A 25011-nucleotide genomic window follows, 5' to 3' on the forward strand; every position below is an offset into this window, starting at 1 on the left:
ATTCAGGAACACAGAGCCAATAATATAAAGGCACTTTTTATCTTATTTGTTGAAATCCATTTCACGTCCCAAAAGTGATCAAGCGATCAATAAATAAAGGAGTAAAATAACCATGGACCAAATGAAATGTTTGGCTGTTGTACCTGTCTGCCTCCCTGCGCATGGAGAGACATACACCACTAAAGAAGACACGAGGCTGGTGATCGAGTCACAGAAGAGTCGGCTTCTAACAGTCATCAGAAAGTGTGTGTTCATGTGTTTTGGGGGCTTAGCTTTCATGAGAGTGCTGATGGGAGGACGTTGGGGTGTATCGGTTGCATATTTGTGTAACCTGCTCTTGCAAGCTTAAGGCCATACCAACCCTAGCTTTTAAGTACAAGTCTAATCTGTATTACTAAAAAGTAAAAGTAGAATCAGGCTAACACATGGTCTACATAACACCACAGACACTTACACTTGTAATCCAATGGCCCTTTAACATTACTGTATGGTTCCAGCCAAGTGGGAATGAATGTAGTTACTGTTAATGGTTTGTTTAGTAAAACGCCTCCAGGGTGGCAGCAGTTGCAAATTTTCTGTGAAGCAAATTAACTCAGTCTGCTGAGGACCACATGTTCCCCCAGATGTGTGAAATGGAAAAAACAAAACAAAGTGACACACAAGAAAAACAGAGACAAGTAAAGTTATGAAGGAGCTGCTGGGTTCAGGAGATCAGTGTGCAGAAGGACGTTCCTTGTGTCATGGGCACTAAAAGAAGTTCATAAAGAACCTTGTGTGTACATAAAAAGGGTTTGGGTTACTAACCCAGCCAACACTTTTCATACCACCACAACACGTCTACTTTGTGGATAGAGTCACACAAACTCCATAGCAATTAATAAAACTTGAACACTGCCTATTTTAATACCCCCTTTCACTTTTTACAGGAGCAAATAAAAGGCTACAAATCTGTTCCCAACCACTTCATTTGCACTTTCAATAATTAAAAAAGATTATTAGAGGAGGCTGCAGTGTCTTTGTTGTGGAATCTTTTGTGTGACTGTAACAATCAAACCCCTTTTATGGGTCATTTAATTTTTTTTTATAATTTTATGGGGCAGTAAAAGAAAAAGTCAGAGGAAGTTAGGTGTGTCCACTTGTCTGTCACAGTGAGGAAGGACAAATACATATATCTAAATGCACAAACATAGAAAGAGGCCAGATCTCCTGAGGCTTTATTGACTGTCTATCAATAAAGCACTATTTCTGATAAATTGTGTGTGTGTGTGTGTGTGTGTGTGTGTGTGTGTGTGTGTGTGTGTGTGTGTGTGTGTGTGTGTGTGTGTGTGTGTGAGCATGTGTGAGCGTGTGTGAGCGTGTGTGTGCGTGTGTGTGCGTGTGTGTGCGTGTGTGTGCGTGTGCATGCGTGTGGCAGTACTATGACGAGTATGTAGGTAGATGGAGCCTTGCTAACAAAAGCCTTGCTGTGTGCCATTATCCTATTAGACTGGGTCAAGTGTGTTCACATTATTCTGAGGGAGAGGGAGAAAAGAAGAGAAGTGACTGGAAAGAAAGGCAATGAAATAAACACCAACAAACACAGCACTGTGCCTAACAGTTAATGTTCATGTCACTTGCTTTACCAGCCAAGTATTAAGGTTTGTATATAAGCGTCAGTGTTTTTGGGACATGCTCGTGTTGTGACAGAGAATACAAGCCTGGGCTGCGTCTCATCTGAGGAGATAAGAGGAAGTGCCTGAGGGCAACAGACTGCTTATGTCATCTGTATCTACACACAGCAACAGGCAAAACAGCAGACGCCCAGCCAGACGAGCAGATGACCTGCCAGGGAGGACAACAGTCACGCAGACGTTTGTGATGTTTGACGTCTGCTGCACTCGCTGAGGTCACAGTCTATGAGCTGAGCAACAGCAAAACAGTCTCTATGTTTAGAAGGAACACATTGCTGCTGTACCCGAGTTTACATTTAAATAAATGCTTCTATTTTCTAAATAATATGTGAATCATTTCTATGTTCTCTAACTATACACTGTCAAACCCACAAGCAAGTTCAGCCACAGCACAACATTGGCAGTCCATCCATAACACAGCTCTACAGGATATCCTGTTGAATCAGGATATCAGTTGAATATGGTGACACAAAAGGACAACAAAGCTCAGATTCTCATCTAGGGAGCTTCTGATGACCCAATTGTTATTGTGTAAAGCAAATGGGCTCATATGCCTTGGGCAATGGGTCCCGAGTAAAGATCACATAAAGACAGAGGTGAATATGTTGTCAGTGTCTTTGCTGCTTGTAAAAAGTGCCACAATGTATGAGCTTTTGATAGCCGCAAGCCACGCACGTCGTCACTATGGAAACATTGATAGCTGCAGGAGCACAGGTGCTGAGATAATTGACAGAAACTTTTCGAAGAACACTCAACCACAAAAACGGGGGAAAGAGGCCACAACCGTGTTGGTGTGAGTTACTGTGTATGTAGCATGTGTGTTTAATCACTGGTGACTGGGCGGGTTGTTGGTTATTCCTTAATAGGTACACACAGGTCCGGATTTGACTAAGAGATAATAGCGGGTAACTGGTCTGGTATGCAGCTTTGGAGATGCGGGCAGGTTTGCAAAAATGGACCCATGTTCAAATCCCGACCAGCTGGACTGTTTACGGTGAGCAATTCCTCGAGTATCTCTCCCTCATTTCCTGTAAACCTGTCACTATCAAATACAGCCATATAAAAACACCTACAAAAGTGTATAATCATGTATTCTATTTACGTATGTTGGATTATTGAACATCAATATGGTGTTTTACCTTTATTTTTGTAGGATGTGTAGCATCAAAACACCTCGTTTGCAATATGATTAAAATGAAACAAGAACAGAATAATAAACAAACCTCGATTGAAGCGCAGTAAAAAGTTATAGGCAGTAACACAGAGTTTTCAGGGTGTCTTTTTAAAATATTCCATGTCACTGTCGCACTACTGATAAATACAGTCAAGCTTTTAGTATGCAGGTGAGCCAAAAAACTTTGGACACTGAGCAATGGTGTTGACTCACCTTTGGGTGACCCAATTGGAGCTTCGCTGTGGGATTTAACCAGGCGACCATCAGTATAAGGGCTGCTCTGGGAGGCAAACGACACCTCTGGGCTGGTCACGTCTCCTTCCTCCACTCTCTCCTCCACCTCCTCCTCTTCCTCCTCTTCTTCATCCTCCTCTTCATCCTCAACCGTCTCCTCCTGTGTGTCCTCGTCTCTCTGTTCCAAGTCTGTGGAGTCATCCAGCCTCTGTCGTTCCTGTTGCTTGCTGTGATTCTCAATCACCTGTAGAGTTGAGAGAAAAACAAGGACTCAAGCCATTGACATCTTCAATATATACAGTATTAAAAATGTCCAGTGTAAAGAAACACATACTCATACAATTTCTACATGCATAATAATAAACCTGCTCAAAATCTAGTAACATGAATCCCTCTTACATGAAAAGAGATGAATAAACCGTACAGTAACACTAATATTATACTTTCAACATCTGCAAATCAGCTGAGAACCAAGTGATGTAAATGTCATGATCAGAAGGTATAAGCAAGGCTCTATGTGGATGCCCATGTACATTCCCATTTGTTAAGAACATCGTCCGTGTGGTCTTTACATCACAATAACACCAATTATGTGTCAAAGCAGAGTCCAAGCAGACTAAACTTATGATAACAACAACTCCATATCTGTTATGTACACTGCTGCCAGTGTGTGAGTCCACAAGCTTGTACACTTGAGGACAAAGTCACCTTCAGTTCCATTGCATTCCTCCAGCACCATTAACTCCAATTTTGTTTTTATGAGACTAAGATTTTTAGTAATGTTTCATTATTAAATTGTCTAGAAAATTTGTTTAAAAGGTTCAGACGTTAGAGAAATCCTGAAAATTAGACAGAAAAGAAGACATGGGAAATAGGGTTGCACAGTGAATATGGCGACTGTCCTTTGACAGAAAAGTATCCTCTGCATGAGTTTGGTCACCTTATTCGCCGTCTCCATGACCACTTCGATGTTAAGGTTCTGCGCAGCCATTGCCAGCAGCTCATCGTCATCATCCCCAACATCCCAAGCGTCACTTGTGATGCTCTCAAACTCCTGGAAGGTGGTCGCCTTCTTGGGCTTGCCTGGTGTGGCCGGAGGATGCTTGTTGCCTGCTTTAATTAGACTGGAGAACAGAAAGAGAGGGGCCGTGAAAAAAGAGACGATAGGGGAAGAGGAGATAAAGTAAATAACCACAGTGCGGAAGATAAGTTAAAAAATGGGTAGGGAAGAACAGTTAATCATTGTGGCATTGACAGATGGGGAAGAAAATGAAAGAATACCAGCCCTTTGAAAAAAAGAAGAGCTTAGCAATTAATAAATAATATAACCACCACTTATGTAAAATATTTGCATCCAAAAACACTGAAACCTACCAGTAATTCACAACACTCAAAATGAAATACTCAGGTATGTGAGTCTCTTAGTCTTAAACACTTGAATCAAAACAGGCCTCAAACACAAGAGGGAATCTAGTCACGTTCAAAAGAAAAAAATTCACTCAGTTGCTTACTTTGTACTGCGAAGGTGCTCTAATTTCTTCCAAATATAAAGATTACCATGATAAAGAGACTTGTCCATATTAGGTAACTTCCATCATAACAGAAATGAGAAAGCATGAACTTTCATCCTGACAAAAAAACAAGCAAATTAAATTCAACCCTCTATGGAAATCTACATGATTAAACATCAGACAGAAGAAAGAAAAGGATTTTTAATGAGTATCAGGCTGCTTTTTCTATGTGTGAGTGTGTGGGGGATCTGGAACAAGATAGGTACAGTCAACACATGTTATAAAATAAGTCCAAAATAGCAAAAAATATTTCCAAAGCAGAAGTGAATGATGAGGAAGCTTTAACAATGTTTTCCACATAAGATTCTACAGTTTTCTGCATTCTTAATATAAAATACTTACTGTAAAGTCAAGTATTTTCCTTATTACTCACTAAAAAGTTTTACAAATCACATATACCTCTTAAATCTTCACTCCATGTAACCTAATCTGTTAGCACAGGGCATGGTTTCAAGCTTGTTAAATAGGTTCACATGAAAGTGAAAGTAAGCCTGAGTCTCTTTAAACTGATCACCAATCAGCGAGTCACCAACTAGATTTTCTGGTAGGTTCACTTCCTCTAAAACAAGAAGTGACCGACAGAAACAAACAAAAGGTTTTCAGAATTACCAACTATTTAAAGTTTCATACATTCACCTTAAGCACAGTGCAGATATAGTCACACCTATGATGTCACAGCCCATGTCTTTGTCAGCAGTTCAATAGCAAATAAATGGATTTGTGTGGCTTAAGTATCAAATGATACTGCATTAATCCATGCCACAGTAGCAGTTTTCAACTTTCAATGAGCAGCAACCCTTTAAAGGTCCAGTGTGCAAGATTTAGGTGAAAGGGATCTATTGGCAGAAATTTCGTGTAGAATAATTCTCATGATGTTTTCACTAGTTCATTTCATCTTAATTGTATGAATTGTAGTTTTCTTTACCCCAGAAAATGCCCTTTATATTTAAATACTTTATATTTACATTGAGTGGACCCTCTCTACGGAGGCAGCCATGTTTTTTACATTAGTCCAGACTGGACAAACTAAACACCTTTTGAGTTTTTATGACAATTAAAGGCTACCACAGGTTCTCTATCATGTTTGGAAGGAGAGGGTGAGGGGTGTTCAGCTGCAACATGCAATTTCAACACTAGATATCACAAAATTCTACACACTGTACCTTTATGATTTGTGCATTCTTTTGTTGCTCAAATGTTTCCCCTCAAAGAGTATCTCATTGTGGGCAATCATGGAGAATAGAAATTAGAGAAAACCATAGGAACTTCAGGCAGATACAGTACCATTTAAGATTAATTAAGATCTGCCAAATACTTATGAATCCTTATTCTTACAAAGGACTTGCAGATCAATCAAGGTCTTACGTGATCATCTATACAATCAGAATTGTCATTGAAGAGACACGTGAATAAAAGATCCATCTCCCATCAAAGAGGAAGAGAATATTTTTAATTAATACACACTAGTATGAGATAAGAAAAAATATTTTCCTCCACTGTTATATCTAGACAAAGCTTTATTTAAAGACAATTTGAGGTACAGAGACAAAACAGTGGAGAATGAGAGTTATTCTTAGGTTTTCAGATGTAGTTTTCCAAACTGAGACTCACTGCTGGGGCATAGAAACTAAGGGAAGTAAAAGTTCGCATGGAAATCACAGGATGCTTTAGAAATACAAAAAGGTGCATTGAACTTACTTAGCATGGAGGAGCGGGTCAAAGGGTGGGTGCTGTGCTCCGTATACATGTTGAATGCTGAGGAAGTGAGGAAGAGGAAATGTAAATGAATGAGCTCGTAGCTGTCAAGTTAGCAATGCTAGCTTGAAGTTGCACCAAACACTCGCCCATTAAAGCTGCAGCAGTGCGACCAACAGTGACGAACATTGAAAGCCAGAGCTAAAGTTTAATATGAAACTGTGAGTGTAGTTATTTACAACTCTGTGGGTGCGGGGCAGGGAAATTACTTAACTGTTAGCCGCTGTTAGCAACCTAGCTGGCTAACAGCAGCGCGCAGTGAGGTGTCCGTGAGACTATTTGAACACAGACTTCGCTGCATCGCGAGGGGGTGGACGTGCAAACATTGCGGGGAAACAGCAGCGGAGCCCAGGAAAGTTCAAGGCGCGTTTGAGGCAGAACGGTGCAGCGTCAGTTGAGCTAGGCTAGCTGCTGCTAAGCTAGCCATCAGCAGGGAACACGTCACTCACCTGCCAGGAACCTTGGCTGCGTTCCTCTTCCAGAACTGTTTCCTGGTCCCGTCGCTCGACATCTTCCCTCCGCGGCTCCGGCCGGTCCTCGACGCAAACACCCGGGCGCTGTCGTGGTCCTCGAGACGGGGAATTCGTGTTTATTTACAGCTCACCAAAACTCAGAGAGCTGCCATGTTGCCACTGCCGGATGGGCGAGCAAGCGCGGCTGTGATTGGCCGCGGCGGGCTCTTGCTCAGCGTGGACCAATCACAAGTGAGTTCCGTGGTGAGGTGGCTCGGGCAGCAGCTGACGTCACAAGCCGCCGACTGTGCGTTTGTTGACAGAGACTGAAGTGTCCATCAAAAGAGAGAGAGAGATAAAGAGACCACCAGCATCAGGACCACAGAAGAAATAAATAAACAGTTTTATCAACTGTTGTAGTTATACTTTATTAAAGTTTGGTATTGTATTCACTTATTTATATAGTTGTCCATATCTATAAATAAAGATTATTATTATTATTATTATTATCATTCAGACATAACTTTAAAAGGGTGGATCATCCATAGAAGAGACAATAATGTTGTGTTCTGTGTGTATTGACAGATGTAATGATGATTATTGACTGATATCATTTTCTGAAAGAGGTCTATTTACCCTTTTTGAAATAGTGGACCAGAGATTCGGTTAGATGGTCGGTTAATTCAATAAACTACATTCATATCCACCACAATAAAGTACAATCAAGTTTTATCTTCACCTGAATGTCACAAAATGAAATTCTTGTTACTTTTGTACAGAGAGACAGGATTGTCAGGAATCACTTACTGTGCTTACTGAAGGAAAACAGGCTCAGCCAACGTAGGGACTATGTTACAATCATAATACTTGAGAAATTAACAAACTCTAAACACAACTTTCTTTTGTCTTCAAAGCATCATCCAGTCATGTCCTTACTACGCAGATATTATCTCTGTGTGCACAATCTTTGTATCTTGTGCACACAAGATAATTATCTTGTTCCCACTAGAAAATGATCCTCTGCACAGAACATAGTAATAACATAGCCCACAAGATAATAACTTGTGCGCACAAGATGAAAAATTATTATCTTTTGGGACTTTCTTAGTTAAGCATGGATTTGTCAAAAACACAATAAAGTGCAACACATGGTTCTTCATTAATTATTATGAAAAAAAAAAAAACTCCTCACCCATGGCTTCCAGAAGAAACTCCCCTGTTGGTCAGACACTTAAGTTTGTGTCTGGATGTCATTTGCTCATTTGGTTCCACAATTTAAAAAAACAAACAGGTTAGATAACAACTGTTTGTACTTCCCCCTGTTTTGTTTTCTCATATGAAGCAGTTGTACTTCTACTAAAACCTGTTTAAATTCCTCACGAACTCTCTTCCTCTTTGTCATTGTAACTCACAAAGTCACACCCATGTGCACATCTCCAGATTATGAGGACAAAACAATGAAATCGCAGATGATTGTCTGTTGAAACTATGTTTCCATCATCTTAAAATCCGCCCAGTGTCTTTCCAGACTTTGATCTGAACACACAAACCTGGGTGTCAAACCACTTTAACACAGTTTAGTCATGACTTGTGTTCATGTTGTGTGTGTGTCATAATGATCACTGTGGGGTTAGGACAGGTTGAGATAAGTGCTGTACAGTGTTGAACTGTAGGGAAGCATCCAGCTGCTCTGAGTCATGGACAGTTTACGTGTCCATGCAGCTACTTATACACGTGTCTATTCACCAGCATGGAAGCAGAGAGGACCACAGCCAGGAGCTGTCACTCTGACACAATTTCCAGCTGCTGCAAACGCCACGTATTAGCCATTCTAGGTTGAAAACGTTTTCATTCACAAGCGCTTTACTCTATTTGCATTCATTATACCTCCCAACTTATTTCTAAGTCTTGATACATAGAATTATCCTTTTTATTAAATCCTTTTTTTAAATGTCTTTACTCTTTTTAATACTTTATTTAGCTTTCAGATTTCAAAACTGTTTATGAAAGGAGCTTTATAAATACAATTGTAAAACTTGTAAAGCCCATTTAACTTTGTTTTGAAATATGCTACATAATACAGTTATCATCATAGTTTTTATCGGTATCATTATGTTGTTATTATAGTTTTTTGTTAGTATTATTATTGTTTTCGCTGTAATCGTTGTTATTTGATAGATTTCCGTATCGCCCAGCGCTTTCATACTATGCAGCAGCAGGATGTGGGCTGGTTTAACTTTTTTTAACCGCTGGAGTGAATCACCTCGCTCACAGACGATCTTTGATTGTAGTACCTTCTCGTGCTGTCAGCTCGGGCTCACGCACCTCACTCCTCACCTCACTCCTCACCTCACTCTGTGCGCTCAGCAGCCGCGCCGTGCCGTGCCAAGGTGGACATGAGAACAATCGGACTATAGAGCAACACGTGCGAAAGAAGTAATGGAGAAGCAGCCGAGGCTACTGTGTTCGAGGCTCCTCCGGGAACACAGGCAGGTGGAGGTGGCTCTGACCCGCAGTGTTTTGGGCTGGAGGGAAACTGACAGGAGCAGAAAACGAAGCTCAGGCATCAGAAGTTTATCTGGAACCGGTGAGTCACTGAGTTCTCGTCACGATTCCGCTCAACACAGCTGCTGTGCCTTGTCTTTAAACTTCAGGAACACGTGCTTAACAACTTTAGTGTCCACAGTCATAATAATAACAAAAGAGATCATAACAACACTTTCTCCCTGTAATTCCTTCACTCGTGGATATAAAAGTCCCACTCTGTGTACCAGGATCATGTTGAAGCAGCACATGTCAGGTGGTAACAGTGGTTGGGTCTGCACACTGACAGCAGCAGCTCGGTTCTCAGTCAGACATAATTAGCAGACACTGTTTCTTACAAGTGACCACTACCAGAGGCTGACAGTCATTTGATACAAGTCTCCCAGGATAAGATCTGAATCATTCCCCCCTCAGACTCACCCCTGAAAGCTGCTCTCTGCCCCAGTCAGCTCTCTGAACATCTCCAGTACCTGAGAACTGCAGCCCCTGGGTTCAGCTTGGTCACTATAAGTTTTGAGCTTCAGAAATTGCAGGACATACTCTTAATCCTGATAATAATATACTTTTTTTGTATCGCACCTTACGTACAAGAAATGCAGCTCAAAGTGCTTTACATGCAATACAGATACAAAATATTGTTATAACACATTAAAATGTTAGTCATATAAGAGAGCTGATTTTAAGTTAAGTTAAGAACATGTTAAAATGACATCTAAAAGAAAAGGGAAAAAAATATGATTAAATAAATAAAAAATTCATATAAACAGAAAAGAAAGAAAGTTCAAGCATTTCAAATCCCAGCTTGGCCGAGGCCTGTCTGTGTCGACATGGGTTTTCTTTAGGTGCTTTGGTTTCCTCACACCATACCTTGGCGACCTGTATTGTACCAAAAACTACAAGTTTAAACTGATTCAAACTTTCTATTATGTATTGTATTTTACATCACAACTTTTATGTGTCACACAGCCTCCTAAAACTGTTTCCATTTCTGTGACGTCCTACTTACATAGCTGATAGCTACATGTAGCAAATGTTTTAACAGGCTAAGACAAATGTTGAGTTTGAATGTCTCTACCTTATTAAATAAACCAGTTACTTATAACTGAGAGGAAACTTTACACACAGACACAAGGTGCTTTTCCACTGAAGGTTTCTGAAACATATAAGTCCAGGAACTTCCCCCAAGGGTAAATGTTCCTGCAGCACACTGTGATTTATGTTTCTACTGTGGAGCCAAAGCCCTGATGTGCAGATACAGCAAATTAGGCTGTTGAACTATGAAAAGTGCCTTCACATTATTTGTATGAGTGACAATACACTGAGATGATGGTGCATAAATCGAGGCGTACAGTTTTATATGCACATCTGATTGTGGTTGTAAAATGTCCTTTTTTTCCTAGAATTATGTTTATTTTTTCCTGCGTAGCCAGATTACAAACTGACATGGAAGAAAAGTAACACAACACATCATGCATCGCAGAATTATAGCCAAAGTCACAGTTAAATTAAGTGTATGGTGGTGATCCACACCAGACACAGCTACGTTCTTTGTTTTAGACTCAACATTTAGTTTCCCACCTCCAATTAACTTTAGGTTCCCATATCTCTTCAAACACACCTCCTTTATCTTCATTACATAATCTCAGTCTCTCCAGGTGCAGTGACTTTGACATTTTTCCCAGCCACACAATAGATATGGGTACACAGTCTACAGTACACAGTCCTCCACAGTTAAAAATACATGATTACATGATTGGCTACTTTCCCATTGCCAATAGGGAAGTGTGATCTCTGTTTTTTTCCCCCGGTGGTTTACATTTGACATCATGAACACACAGAGACTCTCTTTCATTTCAAATTTTTGCTTTCGCCCTGAGCCGATTGAAAAAACCTTTGTCAACTGCAGAGTTTGACCTGAAAGTGAATGCCGATTGAATCTATTTCCATTGCAGACAAATACCAGATGTCAGCAGGTGTCAGTTGGTGTTGTTGACCAGTGGAAAAAAGTGACTTTAGACTGCTCAGGTACTTGATCAGTCTTGATTAGGGCTTCAGTCCCCCCCCAAAATGTATCAACCTTCAGAAAGGTTCCAAGCTTGGACATTTTTGGAGATAAAACATTTTTTTAATCTGGTTTCTCAAGTGGAAATTTCCTCAAAAATGTCTTTCTTCCTTAAGGAGGTTTCTTACATTGAAGACCGACCTCACATGTGTTAAGACAGCTATGCACCCCCATCCAAGGTCTAAACAAGCTAGACTCTGAGCATACACTGGATTAACAGTCTGTATCTTAAGTTCTCTTTAATTTCACTGCTGTCGCAGAGCGGTGTCCCAGACTTTGGTCTTTTCCATCCTTTCTATCAGAAACCATTTATTCCAGATAACCTCCCGGGGCTAATGTTTGTTCATCTAGATGAGGTCCCTGGTCTGCAATAGCTCTCCCACATCCAGAGGTGTGATTACAGCTGGCACTGCACACTCGAGTTTAAACCCGGCCATTGACCTTCCTCAAAGTGGTATCAAGTGCCCCATAATAACCTGCCATAAAGACTTTCATCTGTTGAGTCAACGTTCAATGCAGCGACATCAGAGTCCCCCCCCTCCTCCAATGACAAGAGCAGTTCAGTTCGCTCTTTAGTTAAGAATTATACAAAGAGTGTTTGCCAGTAATAAATACACAATTATTTCTACATCACACATTGTTGTTAAAGAGGAGAATTGGCGTCACCTTCATTTATGAGGAAATCAAATAACTTGAAAGCAAAAATGGAAGATTTTGGTTTATCATTCGTGGCTGATACATTGTAGTTAATCAGTCACTACAGTAGATATAAGGTGTCTCGCTGTTTCTGGGCTCCAAGTGTTTTATGTGTTGTTCACTTACATCATCGGCTGCTCAAACACGCCACGCTCCCCTGCCTGTGTGTGGGTATTTCTCTGCGTGTGTTTACCTTAGATTTGCAACAGCAAAATTTCACAGCTGTCTGAGTCTATCAGGTGAAATGAATGTCCTTGAGATATGTCTCTTGAGCTGGTGGATTTTCTCTCTTTTGTTTGGTGTGTTTACGCCAGCTTCTTACAAGCACGGTCACAAATTGAGCTAAAATACAGCAAATGAAGAAGTATGTCAGGAGGAGAATGGGTTATTTTTCTTTGCCGCGTACCGTCTAATTTTTCAATTAAGTTTAGTGAAAATGAAAAATAAAAAGTGTGACAAATCAGGCTGGGGCACTGGAAGAAATATAGTAGATAGGATGAGACGTGGTAGCTGGTATAAATTTAGCATTTTTCTATCAGAAGACATTTAGAGAATGAATGAGTGGAGAGAGGTAAGGAAAAGTTCATCCTCACAGAAAATCATGCAGCGTGACTCAAATTTGAATTCAAAGTCGTCCTCAGCCTGTATTATCCATTTTTACCCAAACATCCAACTGATGCGCAAATGCCATGATTGCCAAGAGGAATTGTTTTGAGCAGTGAACATCGCTCTGGCCTTGATGTTTGGACTTACACAGCATTAGTGTGTGTTACTTGTTTATATTTAAGTGGATTTGGTCGAATCAGAGCATCTGTGCTGAGATGTGCTGAGTGGAGCACCAGGCAGGGTATCCCTAGTCAAATGTTATTTGTATACACACACAAAGACTCGCTGTCAAAGATAGACACATCAAATCCAGTCGCTGACGAGGCATGATCTCTGAGTCTAGAGTAAATCTAGAATAAATCGCGGCATATGCTGTAGAGAGTGTCTCCCCTTCCCTCCAAATCACTTAGCGAGGAGTACTTCCTGAGGCCCTCTGAGCTGGGATATTTCTCCTGGCCAGAGGGGGTTTAGAAATTTGCTTTTCCACAAGCCAGAGCTGGATCTCTCCCTTACTTCAGACCATAAATGTCTGTCTGGACCAAAATGAACTGCTGTTGATATTAGTTAATAAAACTTCTTTCAGACATGCACTAAAAAGGTTTTCCTGAAATGTTTCTCGAGGGGTTGTATGTGAGAACACAAATGTCTGGACATTATCTGGAACTTGTCCTGCCAACCCCAGAGTACAATTCACACAAAATTTATAGCAATGCAAAAATCCAAGAGCAGCTCATGACAATAACAGAGAATCCAGTTTAATTTGCTTTAATTGACTGGTACTCGTTTTGGCATGGGTACTAAACTCACAGTATCACTGCACCTCCAGCGACTGTTCTCCTGTTATCCCTCCACCTTGGCTGCCCTTTCTCCTCCATCTGTTTGCCTAAGCATTGGCTTAACAAAACCGTCGCACCTGGGGGGAAATCCAGGTCTTGTCTGACAGCTCACTGCCATGTGTACCCAGGCAGATCTGTGCTTTGTAATCTAAAGCTGGTGCTCAATGCACAGCCCTGTCTGTACATTGAGAGACAGCTACAGAGGGAGGGAGGGAGATACAGGGAAATAAACGCTGCCAGAAAAGGACAGCTGGAGATTGGGTAAACTGCACTGGTTTATACCTTATTGTGTCCATTTACCCAAGACTTAGTACAATAAAAGTAAAGATTAGTATCTCTAAAGCTAATTACTCTTTGCAATAACCAGAGGAACAATGTCGGAGCCCATTAGCTATCATCTGATGATGAATTAGCGAGTCAAACACAAACAAACCCAAAAAGTGTTTCCTTTTGTAACTATTTTATACTATTTTTATATTACAAAGCCAATAAGACTATGCATTTCAGTTAATGTGTTCTCCCTCTTTTGTTCCTCACAGGGACAGTTTTCCTGCAGGCATGCAAATTCTGCTCAAACATGATTGGTCAAACTAGAAACGGTCACCAGATAATAGCCACATTTTCTGAATATACTACAAATACTTAAATCAACCCTTCCACTTACATTCAGCATGGGACCAAATATTCTTAAATATTATAGGTTGAATCCCCAAGAACATAAACAGTTTTATCACACCCTCAGTTGAGTCTTATCTCCTCTCTTGCACCTGCGTTGCATGTCACTTGGAATACAATATGTAAGAGCAAAACAGGAATGACATAAACACAACAGAAAACGGTGCTGGAACAGTATTTTCTTAAGCTTGCACTGGCTTGTCCTCTAACACATTGTCAGTGCCAAACCAGAGTAACAATAAAGGGATTACATATTGATCCACTGTGTACAGGGAGGGGTCCAGAGGACAACAGCAGAATGTGAATATGATGACAGCTTCTTGTTGTCAGAGGACCAAAAGATGACGAAGGGCAGGCGCCGCACTGTCACAGATATCATGTAAACAAACATCAATTCTAATGGACAAACATCAATTCATAAATAAAGCCGAATTAAGATCCAATAGAGTAAAACCATTTCCAAACTTGTCATACACTTTCTAAATTTCCTTTTGCATTAGGGTTGGGTCACTTCAACACCCACATTCAAGGCATCGAGGGTGTGACAAGGAATTTGTAGATGTTATGTTGATGTTATGAGGAAGCCATTATTTTGAGTGGAATCCTGTAAGGTGGGATGAGCAGGATCATAAATCCAATCGAAACTTTTCAGCAGGCACTCTTGAATCAGCGTAATGATACCAAATGCTCTCCAAAATGTATGCTAATTCAGTCGGAACTTAAAGTACTGTTACTAAAGTCAGTTAAAGTTGTCACAGGGGAAATTTGGGACTTTTGTTTTGTCCCAATAACAATTCAATCAGAGGATTTGGTCGCAGGGGCAACGCAAATCTGCAGGGTTGTATGACAAATTCAACGTTGGCAAACATTGACACATATGCTCCATTGACCAACAGCAGCAACATGTCTGGACAGTATCGTCCTAAGTGGTGGGAGCTAGTAGGTAGTTTATTACACTAATGTATGTTCAAGTGTTCACGTGAGTTTGGTTTTAATTAGGTAATTGATGCTATAAAAACAGGCTGAGCAAGTGTGTGGGCGGGACTTCCATTACATCACAATCAAGGCTCCAAACGACATCCAAAGTGTGAGATGGAGTTACCATACCCTAGATATTTTACTGCGTTTGTGTTCAAAGGGAGGAAGTGGAGACCGATGGTCCAACTTTTTTTTTTCAGGTACCTGTAAAAAAAAATTACTTTTAGTTTGCAATTACAAAGCTGTGAGTTCTCCTGCAACAGACGTTCAAAAACTAACCCTACAAGTCCTTTCTATGCCCCCAAAGCTTCTAGAACTAAATATGTCAGAAGTGCAGATGCATGTCACTGTGCAAATGTTTGGTCTGAACGAGCCAAGCCTTTATACAGTGGTGGGAAGCCTGTGAGGGATCGTGTGAAGACCAAACTTAAAGAAAATGGCAAACAAATCTTAATCAAACAAAGCAGCGACACTTTGTCACTTGGGGTAGGTAGTATTGCTTTGAAATATGGGGAATTGCAGTGTAACATATAGATTTCCACATTCCACCAAGCTACAAACTTTTACTGCCCTTTACCCTTTTTTGTGCGTGTGTGACTGACACAATGAACAAAGCTCTTCTTAAGAGCCACACTATTGAATTACATAGCAGATTGTATTTCTAGCAAAACCTCATGAGCTGTGTTACATGTACACAAAGAGCCTCTTTGTTTGTTATGGGATAAAACTATTAACAAGACCAGTGGCTGTCAACCCTTAACGACTCCTGCTTGACTCTCGGCCCTCTGAGTTAAAGGGCCTCTTCACTGATTTTAACTTGAACTAACCTCTAATACACATTCTTAAAAAAAACACGACATTAGTGACAAAACAACAGATCATCAGTGAGTGGAAGTCTTGAATTTAAAAAGTCTAATTTCACAAATCATATTTCTTCTAAATACAAATGATTCTTTTGATACAGACTTTACTCAGACTCCCAATCTTCTGGTTAATTTTACAGACAGGCCCTCTGAGAAGTGATAATCACTGCTTGGTTAAACAGGTCACCACCTGTAGATTTACACAATCTGTCTCATTTTAATGAGCCACTGGTGTAAACAATCATGCGCCGAACAAATTCACAGACTGTTGAAATATCTGCACACGAGTGACGGCTCTTTAACTGTGTTCACTGTGACACGCAGGTGTTAATCCTTCTCATGTGGCTGCAGTGGAAACCGGTCGCACCCTGGCCCCTGAGGACTCGGGATGTGTCTGGCTCAGTGGAGAAAGGCACTAACAATGCCAGCGCTAGGGATTACACTCACAGAGGCAGAGCGACGCAGCGCCACTGCCAGAATTTGAGGTCCAGTTACACATGCCAGGCTTAGGGAATAAATCTCTGTTTCACTCCTTGTTCTCATTTCATGTGCCCGTCTCTTTGAACTTGGCGTTATTCCCGGGGCAGTCAACCTCTCGAAACCTCAACTCAAAACCTGACAGGTTGTTTACAGTTGTGTACCAAAGAACTCTTATACCGATATTGAATAGATATGTGTTACTTTGTCAACTTCTCAGGGACAAACAGTAGAACCACATGGATCTCATTGCACGTACTGGAAATAAGCAAATCATCAACAAAAGCAGCGTAACCGTTCACTTATTAACAACTGAAGGTAAGAAAAGGAGGCTGGAGCTATTTGGTGGTGTTACAGTGCAGTTTAGTCCGTATACTTTTTAGAAATTTAGCTTTAGACTCGTGGGTCCATATCTTTTAAACTGGAACCTTTCTCTTTGTTTTCAGTCTTTGTGCTAAGATAAGCTAATCAGCTGCTGGTTGTAGCTTTATATTTATCATACATATCTGTATGGTGAGTGTGGTATCAGTCTTCTTCTCTTACTCTACAAGCAAACCTATTTCCCTAAAGGTTATACTGTATGTTTGACTCTCATAATATTATTACCACCTGTAGGCAACCATCGTCTGCCTACCTCTATTCAAACTGCTTCTGGCCCATTGTGAGATATAAGTTGACAAGAGGTCTTTATTTTTTTACAACACACAACTAAAACTCTTTAAGAAAACACTGATACCAATTCCACTTGGCAGTCTCAAGTGTTTGCAGTGGACTCAGCCAGGAAACACAAACACAAAGTGTCACGCTCCAGGTCACACTCATCGCTCATGCTTTGTACGTTATTTAAATGACAATAATATTGTTTGCTTTTAATTTTCATGCAGTCGAGGTTTCTCTGCGCCGGTATTTACATTGGTTGGTGGAAAATAAATTAAATGTTTATTTTACACATGGCTTTCAAAAAATTTCGGAAAAAACTTGAATGACCACGTGTAAATGTAGAAATAAACTATTTTGTGGCAGTTTGTGTTGTGATGCACTCTTTCCTCTGATTACATATTTTACTGCCAAATACATTTCACTAAACGTACGGACAGCTATGGACTATATAGTGATTAGTGAGTGATTTCTGACACAGCCACAGAGAAAAGGAAATAAATTAATCTAAATAAAGGGCAACACCACACATGCACATGTCTAAATGTGGGTAAGTGTCGCAAGTGTTGCGGACAGACAGCGAGGCGTGGACCTGGTGTAGAGAGGCACGAGATGAGATGCTATGGCGGCATATCGCTAGGGGGAAGGCGAGCCGCAAAGTCGATCAGCAGCCCCCAATTTCAAAAGACATGAAGTGTCATGCAGCAGATCTTTAAATGAGAGGGGCAGGGGGGATTTCCACAAAAAGAGACTTTTCCTATGTGAAATTACAGAGGTGAAGGCGATAACACTCATTTGGCGATTAGTCCATGCATGAACTTCCTCTGGAAGATGGACAGATTTTTAGATTTGAACAAAACATTTTTTTTTCCTTCGAGTGCAGACATTGCAGAATAAACCCTTTCCCCTCCTGTTCCCGAAAAGCTGACTTTCTGCAGATAGCAGACCTCTCTCTGGCTCACACTCACACTCACACTCTGAGCCCTGTGGTATGAAAAGGCAGTGCAGTGTGCTGGCTGACTGCCAGCGCTAAGATTCTTTTCAAGCATAAAGAAAAGTATGTCAGCGCAGAGTAGAGAGGATCTGGCTTGTATGGCCGAGGGCTTAGCATGTAGCTTATAGGCACTGCACTGAGCTAAAAAGTCCTGGATGTGTGTGTGTCTCTGCGTTCTCTGTTGGTGTGTGTGTGGTATTGGGATTACTGTGTGTTGATGTCTTTGTGAGTGTGTGTGGCAGGGTTATTAGAGCAGTGTTAGAAAGTGGGAATGTCAGCCATTGTCTCCAGTTCCTTCCCTAGAACACACTTCACTGGGATTATTCGCTTTGTGCTTGTTTCTGGTGTTAATTTGACCAAGTCGTTCATAGGCCCAGCCTGGAGAGGGAGGGGAGGAGGGGGGGAGAGGTAGACGCTGCATGTACTCAGTAACCCTGTTTTTTTTTGTCTTTAACAGAAATCACGAATACAAGGTGAACACAAAAAAGATTTGATGCATTTTTTAGATGTCGCCGTAAACCAGGGAGCTTAAAATAACAAACGTGTTAATGTGTAAGATACAAGATAAGATATTGTAATATATTCCACCCAACTCTGGTAAAAGTTTGGTGTTGAATCATCTCAGCTTTGTTATAATCTTGGGTTCATTCCGACTTTAATTGTCGCTATCAATGTGCAACGTTTCACCAGAAGATAATCTGCCTCTGCTTATCTAGTCACGCTCGCATGGAATGATTTGCGACACAGTGGAACATCCCGATCAATGCACCGCGTCTGTTTTGTCGGCACTCCTCGGTGATAAGTCAAACTGTCGGTCGGTACACATTGCACGACTTTTACAGCAGCAGTTGAAGTAGATTTGAGTCGTCTTGCTGTTTGGAAGGTGGAAGGTTGTGCTTAAATCAACAGCTCAGACAGTAAAAGTCCTCACTGATGTGTCCTTTCAATAAGACTCAGTGTATCATGCACAGCTGTTAGTCAGTAACAACAGACACACATGAAACATAACCTGAGTAAAAAATACAGTTTGTAACATTCGGTGAGAGCTCTATACCCAGTATGAGTTGTTCTCTCTCCGTTTACTTGGGTTTGTGGGTACTGTGCTTGTTTTCTCTCTCGGTGTAATTGTAGGTCGTGTGATTAAAAACTCTAAATGGAATTGTATTGGTCTGTGTGTGATACATGGACGACCAGTGATGGTTCAGTGCCCGGCCACTTGCGACCCTCAACCAGAAAAAACGCTTAGAAAATTGATTAAATGTTAACTTTCAGTCATTCATTATATGTTTTAATACAACACCAACTATCACTTTGGCAGAGCACTAGGTGTCATTTTTCAAATAGCTGGAATAAACACTTTATTCTTTTTTTTTTCTGAAATAAAGCCATTACCCACACGGCCATAACTCTTCTTCTTATTTGTCAAAGTGTGAATATCGATGGCCATAAAGTTATTCATGCCTGCATGGCGCATCATCTTTATTTGAGAAAGAAATGAAATCCTATTCCCTCAGACTCCCAGGAGGGAAATAATATGTCATGCCTCCCTCCCATCCATTTCACTATATCACCTGAATAAATTTGTAGGAGAGACTGGAATATCTGTGTGTGTGTGTGTGTGTGTGTGTGTGTGTGTGTGTGTGTGTGTGTGTGTGTGAGATGCAGTTGAGGAGGTCAGTTAAACTCTTTGCAAGTAATATCGTCCTCTCCGAGTGGAGAAGTGCTCTTGTGAATTTGTAGCAAAGCCATCGGTTGAGCTTGAGTGCTCCGAATATCTGAATCTCGATATAGAAACAATTTACAATGGTGAGATATATTGTGAGATCTAGTATAGAGCACTGAAGTGTCACCCTCCCCCTGCAGAGTTGCTCTTTTTTTACAGTCCACGTCTTTTTTGGAAAGTGATTTCAATGCCTTCACCTGGATTTTCTCTGGCCGCTCTGTGTCATAAGCTGTTTTCAGACATGAACTTTGAAGTTTGGCTTTTCATTTGAAGAACTCAGCGGGAGATTGTCAGTGTCCAACACGTTCACAACAACAGGAAACTGTGCAGAACGTTCAGGTCATGGGGGGGCAAACATGACGTATAAATGCCTGTGTAGAAAGCCCGGTGTTTTTGTTTACAGCATATTGACATTACAGCACCAACAGCTCTTGAATCCAATTGTCTTTCAAAGCTGACATCATCTTTGGCCTGTTCTACCTCTTCATCCTGAGATATTTGCAGTGGTGGGATGTAACAAATTCCATTTACTTTATTGCTGTACTTAAGTTTTTTTTTTTTCATGTATCTGTATTTTACTCAAGTAGATTTATTTTATATATATATATGTAGGTACTTTTCACTTTTACCCCACAATATATATCAGCAAATATCTGCTCTTCCTACTCCGATTTATTTTGTTACATGTTCAAATGTTTTTATATATTTTTAAAAGCAATCAATGACAAGGGGGCAATTGATTCATTGATCCAATCAGAGTGGGCAGGTAACATTAAACTCCGCCTCCAGCAGCTATAACGATGTAGTATACATCGACATGCAAGTAGTTTATCTTTTAATACTTTAAGTATATTTAAATCAAGTACTTACTTTTAACCTAAGTTGAAAGTTATTATGGTACTATTACTTGAGTAAATTTTGTCTGTTTGTACTTTTACATAAGTAAAATGTTTGAGTACTTCCTCCACTGCTGGATATATGTCTTCCTCCAGTTTGCATCATGTGTAAGAAATGTCATGAACATGAATTATTCAGACATTTTCCGGCTCTATGGTCACATAGATTGACATTTTGCCAGGTTGCTGACAGGTACAATTGTTTTAAATGTGCGGGGGAACTGACTCAGACATTCGTGTTCTCACATCCAGCCCCTCTGGATGATTTCAGCAAAATGTCCAGACTTCCATGATTGAAAGCAGCTACATTACTGCAGCGAACAACAAAAGAAACCGTTTCCCTGAATTCCCTTTAATTTCCCAATCTCAGCCTTCCCATTGCAATAAATTAACACTTCAATTCTTTAATGTCACTCGGCAGCCTGACCTGCTCTGAGCCAGAATCTACTACATCACACAAATGACAAATAATGAACTACATAATGAAGCAACCATTCAAACTTTACCAAAGCCTTTTCATCCCAGGATAAATTTTAATCCAACGGCCTGAATCCCGTTTCCATGGGAAGGAAATCCAGGCAGATTTTTGTTTCTCCTCAGAAATCCACCATCTCTCTTGGGATTCAGCCTTGTTATACCTCACGTTCATTTTACTGCTTGTTCCAACACTGATAGACTTCCACTAAATCTGATGAAAGCAGTACTTAACCGACACAGTAAAGTTTTACTCTGTAAAGTGAAACAGAGATCTGAAACATGCTAAAACACTCTTTAGAGACGTGGAGAACAGCAGGGTTGACAGCTTCGCTATTATATGTAGCCATGTGATTATTGTTAATTTATAAGAGATAAATTGTTATGGCAGCTTAAATCTTCACAAAAGCGATGGCGTTTTCTATAAAAATGTCCGTGCTGCTGTGAGGACTCCATAGCTGCTCTGGTTTCTCATTGTGTGTGTGTGTAATTATACTTCCTGTGAAAAAATGAATCATTCCTTATAATAGAGACTAACTGTGACAGCAAGAGAACATCATGGTTTCATTATTGATTCATTCACTCAGTGTTAATTCATTCATTCCTTTGTGAATCTCTGCAGCTCACAGTCACACTGTTCTGGTGTGTGAGATTGTCGCCGTCCGCAAGACTGAAGAAGACGACACAAAGAACAAGAGTCAGAAGAAAGCGAAGCTCGGCTCCCAGCTGTATCCTCATGCATTCACAGGTACAACGCTTGATTAAAGCAATACCGTGTAACTTTGTACTGAGCAACAGCGCCCTCTGCAGCCACGCGTGGTGATTCATTCTGATGGTCTCTGTATCCAAGTGATTAAGTGCATGTAGGGATTAAAAAATGAACTGAAACACAACTGAACAGTGGATATGATCCCTGAACCAGAATAGCTGTAGCTGTAACAAATACATCGAACCCTGTTTTGACTTTTTCTTAATTTTAAAGTTTCCTTGTCAAATGTTGGAGATAAACTAAATCTTGCAAATAACTTGACTTCAGACTCGACTTGAATTAATCTTACATACACACTTACAAATGACTTGTTGATAGAAGGTGGATTGTTTTCCACATAATAGAATTGCTTTCTTTCTTCATGAAGACATAGTTTTAAAAACGTAACTCTACAGAAAATTAAAGTCTCTTACCTGAAACAAAATAGATCATGTGTCAGAGCCGCCCTTTTAATAACAAAAAGTCGGCTTTCAGGGGTTTAGCAGCGTCATAATTCAAACCACGCATCAAGCTAATTTTAAAGCTGTCATTTGAAGTTTAAAAAGTTGCTTTAAGGCCATTATATGTTCTCTTTGCTTTTACTTCAATGATTTTCCAATTCTTTGAAAAATCTGTCCTTCATCCTCCATCTTTCTGTGAGTGCAGAGCTTAATTGCTGAAGTGCCACTTTAAAAAACAGATGCAGGATCTTTTTTTTTGTTTGTCCTTCCAACAACATTGCCTGAAGCTGTTTTTTCATCAGTCGCTTTCATTTTATTTGCAGTAGGTAAATACCATATCACTGTTGTGTTTTGGGTGTGGGGGTGCTGAGCGTGCCAAGAGGTACCAATCACAAGCGATCTGACAGTGGGGAATAAGCCCGTAGACAGCTCCACAGTCTGGCAACTAATGCATTAACAAGAGAGTCAGTCACAGCTTAGCCGACTGGGTCTAAGATGGCAGCGTGCCCCTGACTTATGAGCTAATGCTTGATTTTTGGAGCCATTAGATTATATCCAAAACAAGATCGGATTTACATTAATATTGCAGCCGAATGTTGTAAAGAAAATTACTTCCCTAATGTGAGCTTTTACCGGCATTAGAGTGCGTCGACTGTGACACGGCAGCATCCGTGGAAACTCAGCTTCAAAGACACGTCCCGTCCTGATTATGTAACTTTTTAAAAGGATGATTCAACATCTCTGCTGCCGACCTCACTGTTAGAACTGTAAGAGAGGACTCCTGCCTGGAAAGTTAACTTCTCTATCTGATGGAGAGAAAAAAATGCTTATGTGATCATTTGACTTTGAAATGCTTAGCGAGTGAATCCGCTGTCAAAGTGCTTAGTGAGGGAATTTCTTTCAGTCTGTAACGTAAATATTTCAGTAGTGTTCGAATTCCATCTCCACATCCCACTTCGTCTTACCTGGCATTCTATTTTTTTTCCCCTCATGGCCTTTATTTCGTACTCATTCACATATCTGATTTTGTTTTGACCTGGCGGGTGGAGATAAAGTCAGGGTTCATTCTCAGTAGCAGGTCTGCCCTGTAGGAAAGTCAGGTAGTCAGAGCCAAAAGAACAAATAAAGTGTAATAGGTCTGTGGCGACATAAAAAGACCTGCTCCAAAGCCCAACAGCACTCACAGTGATTCTTAGCTGGGGAAGCACTTTTACGTGGATGATGGCAAACAGGAAATGTTTGAATCAGATTAGGAATTCTCTTGTTTTCATCTGTTTTCCTTTGACTCTCTTTTTTTACAATCTTGGTGTAGGAAGCCTGACCTGCTGCTGTAAGTGGTGAGAATGAAGGTTCAAGGTTTATCAGATGACATGAGCTGAAAGTACCTTTGTGGAATGTAAAATACAAGCCAACCTCAACAGTATTTCGATCTCTTTATTTTTATCTCACTCTGTTTTCTTTTTTTATTCTCTACAGTTTCCTATGTGAGGAGGATGCGGCATCACCAGTGGCGGTGTAGTGACGTCACCTTCCAATGTGCCGATCTGACGCTCTGTGAGCAGTGGGTCCAGGTTATCAATGAGCAGTTGTCACTACTCAGTGCGTAAAAAATATATTCCTGGATTTGATGACGTTTATTGACTAGATGCCCAAAAGTGCCATTTACAGCGGCAGGAATCTGTGTGTTTGAGCATCATAGACTGTGTATAAAGCAGTTGATTGCCCCCTGGTGGCTGGCTGCAGTATAGGTCGTAAACCATGCCTCCTCCACGTTAGCAGAAAGGACATAGGCCAAACTAAAAAGTTAAAATACACATCCAATACATTTTCCTCAAAGATGGTTTCTGTCATTTTAGGTAGATTTTTAAATAAGGCCATGCTTTTTTTTTACCATGCACTTAGATTAGCACATAGGTGTACTGAATATGAGTATATACTTTATACTAGTAGGTCACTGTTTTTATTCAAATTGCTACGGTAATAAAGTATAAATTAAGTTAAATTAAAGTTCTAGTAAATTTAGGAAGTTCTTATCACACTGGTATATGTTCAATGTTCATTTTTTTGGGCAAGTTTGGTTTAAATTATTGAATCGATGATAGTAAAGCGGTGTGGAATGACATGATTGATAGCTGAGACTGACTTGTGCTCTAAACCATGATTACGGATGCACAAGTATGTCTGATAATTGGAGAACCCACATGCACACATTAAGCTGCACTACACAGAAGCAAAGGGCAAATGTAACTGTAAGGACTGCATATTCAATAGCACTCAGTCAGATGAAAGTGGCAGGTAAATGGTATATAATGGTATAAGATACATTTTGGAATGTCTTTGTAATGTCCATGCTGAACAGCTACACGTGGTTTGTCTTGTGGTCTAGAAGCTGCTACAGTTGTAATTTGCCTGTCAGGCTAAGATAAGACTAGAAGGTGTGTATTCTGTTTGTAGGCACAGTGCGT

The 25011-nt window shown here is 40.5% G+C and overlaps 2 protein-coding genes across 9 annotated transcripts in view; one reads left to right on the forward strand and one right to left on the reverse strand.

Moving 5' to 3' along the window:
* Nucleotides 1–25011, reverse strand: part of tbc1d22a (TBC1 domain family, member 22a) — a 162199-nt gene that overhangs the window by 111451 nt on the left and 25737 nt on the right. For 2 of the 3 annotated variants that reach the window (XM_020092387.2, XM_069519793.1), the window contains exons 1-4: nt 6854–7095; nt 6348–6404; nt 4019–4202; nt 3058–3322 (exon numbers count right to left, since the gene is read on the reverse strand). In XM_020092387.2, coding sequence (XP_019947946.1) covers nt 3058–3322; nt 4019–4202; nt 6348–6404; nt 6854–6915 — 568 coding nt within the window. In that variant the 5' untranslated portion in view covers nt 6916–7095. Of the gene's footprint in view, nt 1–3057; nt 3323–4018; nt 4203–6347; nt 6405–6853; nt 7183–25011 lie in introns of those variants that run through there. The other variant, XM_069519792.1, reaches the window with a different exon arrangement.
* Nucleotides 9127–25011, forward strand: part of cerk (ceramide kinase) — a 38840-nt gene continuing 22955 nt past the window's right edge. For 4 of the 6 annotated variants that reach the window (XR_011240175.1, XM_069520067.1, XM_020092389.2 and 1 more), the window contains exons 1-3: nt 9127–9443; nt 21960–22085; nt 24023–24145. Coding sequence is in view for 5 of the 6 variants with exons in the window: in XM_069520067.1 (XP_069376168.1) it covers nt 9296–9443; nt 21960–22085; nt 24023–24145 (397 nt within the window). In the remaining variant the exon portion in view is untranslated. Of the gene's footprint in view, nt 9444–16730; nt 16912–21959; nt 22086–24022; nt 24146–25011 lie in introns of those variants that run through there. The other 2 variants (XM_069520068.1, XM_069520069.1) reach the window with 2 other exon arrangements.

Source organism: Paralichthys olivaceus, chromosome 23 (assembly GCF_024713975.1).
Source record: "Paralichthys olivaceus isolate ysfri-2021 chromosome 23, ASM2471397v2, whole genome shotgun sequence".
Taxonomy (NCBI): domain Eukaryota; kingdom Metazoa; phylum Chordata; class Actinopteri; order Pleuronectiformes; family Paralichthyidae; genus Paralichthys; species Paralichthys olivaceus.